Source organism: Pteropus vampyrus, unplaced genomic scaffold (assembly GCF_000151845.1).
Source record: "Pteropus vampyrus isolate Shadow unplaced genomic scaffold, Pvam_2.0 Scaffold88, whole genome shotgun sequence".
Classification (NCBI taxonomy): domain Eukaryota; kingdom Metazoa; phylum Chordata; class Mammalia; order Chiroptera; family Pteropodidae; genus Pteropus; species Pteropus vampyrus.
Genome location: NW_011888869.1, coordinates 186,730 through 189,274, shown reverse-complemented (window position 1 = coordinate 189,274; position 2,545 = coordinate 186,730). Strand labels below are relative to the sequence as shown.

General features: G+C 44.2%; 2 protein-coding genes across 2 annotated transcripts in view; one reads left to right on the top strand and one right to left on the bottom strand.

Annotated features, from left to right (window-relative positions):
- The window catches only part of ETFDH (electron transfer flavoprotein dehydrogenase), a 31,363-nt gene extending 29,363 nt beyond the window's left edge, over positions 1–2,000 (bottom strand). Inside the window, exon 1 of the mRNA XM_011363683.2 lies at positions 1,601–2,000. Coding sequence (XP_011361985.1) covers positions 1,601–1,634 — 34 coding nt within the window. The 5' untranslated portion in view covers positions 1,635–2,000. The remainder of the gene's footprint in view (positions 1–1,600) is intronic.
- Positions 2,001–2,161: 161 nt separating this feature from the next.
- CUNH4orf46 (chromosome unknown C4orf46 homolog) overlaps positions 2,162–2,545 on the top strand; it is a 4,854-nt gene continuing 4,470 nt past the window's right edge. Inside the window, exons 1-2 of the mRNA XM_023532716.1 lie at positions 2,162–2,269; positions 2,458–2,536. Of these exons, the coding sequence (XP_023388484.1) occupies positions 2,467–2,536 (70 nt within the window). The 5' untranslated portion in view covers positions 2,162–2,269; positions 2,458–2,466. The remainder of the gene's footprint in view (positions 2,270–2,457; positions 2,537–2,545) is intronic.

Here is a 2,545-nt window from a genome sequence, read left to right as displayed (position 1 = left end):
GTTTCTCTACTTGCAAATGCACACTAAAAACTGTAGTACTGGGAATAATTTTTAAAACCTTAGATAATCCTTTGCATATCATAAATCTTAAAAAATATATAAAATACATAAAGACATTATAGGAGAACTGCACCATTCAAAAGCATATTTTAGAATATTTTAAAAATATTAATTTACATTTCATTAAAAGGTATTAAATTCTTTTAAGTTTTATGATGCATTTTAGTTTAGTGTATAGAAATTATCATTTGCTTCTGAAAACTGATGATTTGGTATCAGACCAAACTCTAATTCTATTGCTAATACAGCTAATGAATTTATTGTGAATATTTGGAACTGGGCTGTCTGATTTCCTCTTTTCTAGAAACAAATCTGACATTTCATTTTAAAGATCTGTACAGTTAGGCATCTTGGCTGAATTTCTGGTAAAGAAGTGAGGTCAAAAGTCAAATGAACTCATACCACCACCATATCAAAGTCACACTGAAAGCACAGGTGTGTCTATCTCTTCCTTGGCAGTAGTACTAACACCAGGCTATGAAAATGGCAATTATTTAAGCATCCAAGTAAAATAGAAATGGTAATTTTGGTGGGATTTTGTTAGCACTTGGACCAAAAATGACTTCAACTTATTATTATTATTAAATTAGCCTGTAGGGCAGATGACATCTGACTACTTTGAAATTCCACAAAAATAGCATCTTTGCACATTTGGTGTAGTATTATATGTACAGGTAGCAGGCACTTTAAACAAAGTTCTACTTATTTAACATATGGTGGCCAAATATGACAAAATTCTACTTTGAATTTACATAATAAGGATATCCTTGGATTTGCAACATGTATACTTGTTTATTCCATAACTGCAAATTAACTTAAATAAACTAAAAAAATTAAGCCAGTTGTGAGGGAATTCAAGGTCTTGAACTTTTTTTGGAATTTTATAACTTATTTTGTTTTCAAGTGAAACAAAACATCCAGCTTCATTATTCTAATTTTTTTAAGTGAAAGTCGAGATGTTATTTTCACAGGTCACCGTGACCGTTCTAGTAACGCCCATAACACGATAAGCTCGTACAGTTAATTTTAGACAATGTCGAAAAATCCCTGGCTCCATTTAATAATCTGGTGACTTGGGCATCATCTGAATGTTAATCATGATGTGACAGATCAGACTTCAAATTCTTAAGAATGCACTAGGATGGCTGCAAAGACGCGACTCAAGTCAGGAACAAGGAGAAAAACTTTGTTCATATTCCTTTTCAACAATGCAATAGAAAACACCTCAGCTTTGGGATAAGGATCAGGGCCAGGATTTTGCACAATTCATTTCAGAGTGCACCAGGAGGGCGTCCTGGTAAGTTTCCTTCGCTCATGACCTTTAGCCTAGTTGTCAATTCTTCCCATCAGGACGACCAACCCCAGGGGGAGGAACCTAGGATCCACCTCCAGGTGCAGACGGTGTGACCTTTGACCTAGTTTAGCCGACGAAATGAGAGCTGGGAGGAGAGGCGCCTACAGGCCCCCAAGTGCGCTCCTGTCGTCTCTTCCTAACCTCTCGACCTTCCTTCATTTATCCCTCCCCGAAGTTCCCACTCACCTGGGCAGGACAGCTTGGCTAGCGGAACCAGCATGTTCACTGTAACCAGGACTCTCGGTCGAACACAGCGGAAAGAGTATTGCTTGTGGCTCGCCGCGGGCGCTGCACCTCTAGGCCTCGAGGGGCGCCATCACCTGCCGGAAACCACCAACCCCTGTGTTGAAGTTTGCCTCCCGGCTCAGCCTACAGGTTGACTACACGGAGTTCCCGCCTCTTTCTCGCTCTGCGCCGGCGCCACGCATGATGCAATGGCCAGCAGAGGCTTCTGGTCATGTACCCAAGGTGAAAAAAGAAAGGGACTTCAAGTTCCAGCGCCGCCCGCGGCTTCGGGTTGCAGATTGGGTCTACGCCTCTGTGTCTCCTAAACTGGATCAGGGCGACTGAGTAGGGAAGAGCCTACAAATCCCATAGGACAACGCACACACGCCCTCCTGGTGCACTCTGAACTGAATTGTGCAAAATCCTGGCCCTGATCCTTATCCCAAAGCTGAGGTGTCTCCTAAACTGGATCAGGGCGACTGAGTAGGGAAGAGCCTACAAATCCCATAGGACAACGCAGAAGGGAGTGGGAGGTGGAGCGACGCGTGCGGAATCCTGGGAGTTGTAGTTAGCTGACGAGCCTTCTGAGCCTTGAATGGAGCTTTGCGCAGGAGCAGTGAACTGCCCAAGGTAAATTGACTGACGTCTCATTGGTTGCCCCGAAAAAGGCATCAGCTTCGCGAACTTGAGCAGACAGCCTCAGGAAGCCCCGGCGGGATATCGGGTGGGAGGAGGCGGGGCTTCTGGGTTTGGGGCGGGAGCGGTTGAAAGGCAGTTGATGTCGGTTCCGCTGCTAAATTCTGATTTCGGCGTCCCAGCACTTCTCCATGGCAGACTCTGAGGACGCGCGGGTTTCTTCGCAGCCACCGCCGCCTCCCTTCTCTCCCTCGTCTTCAGATGCCTCTT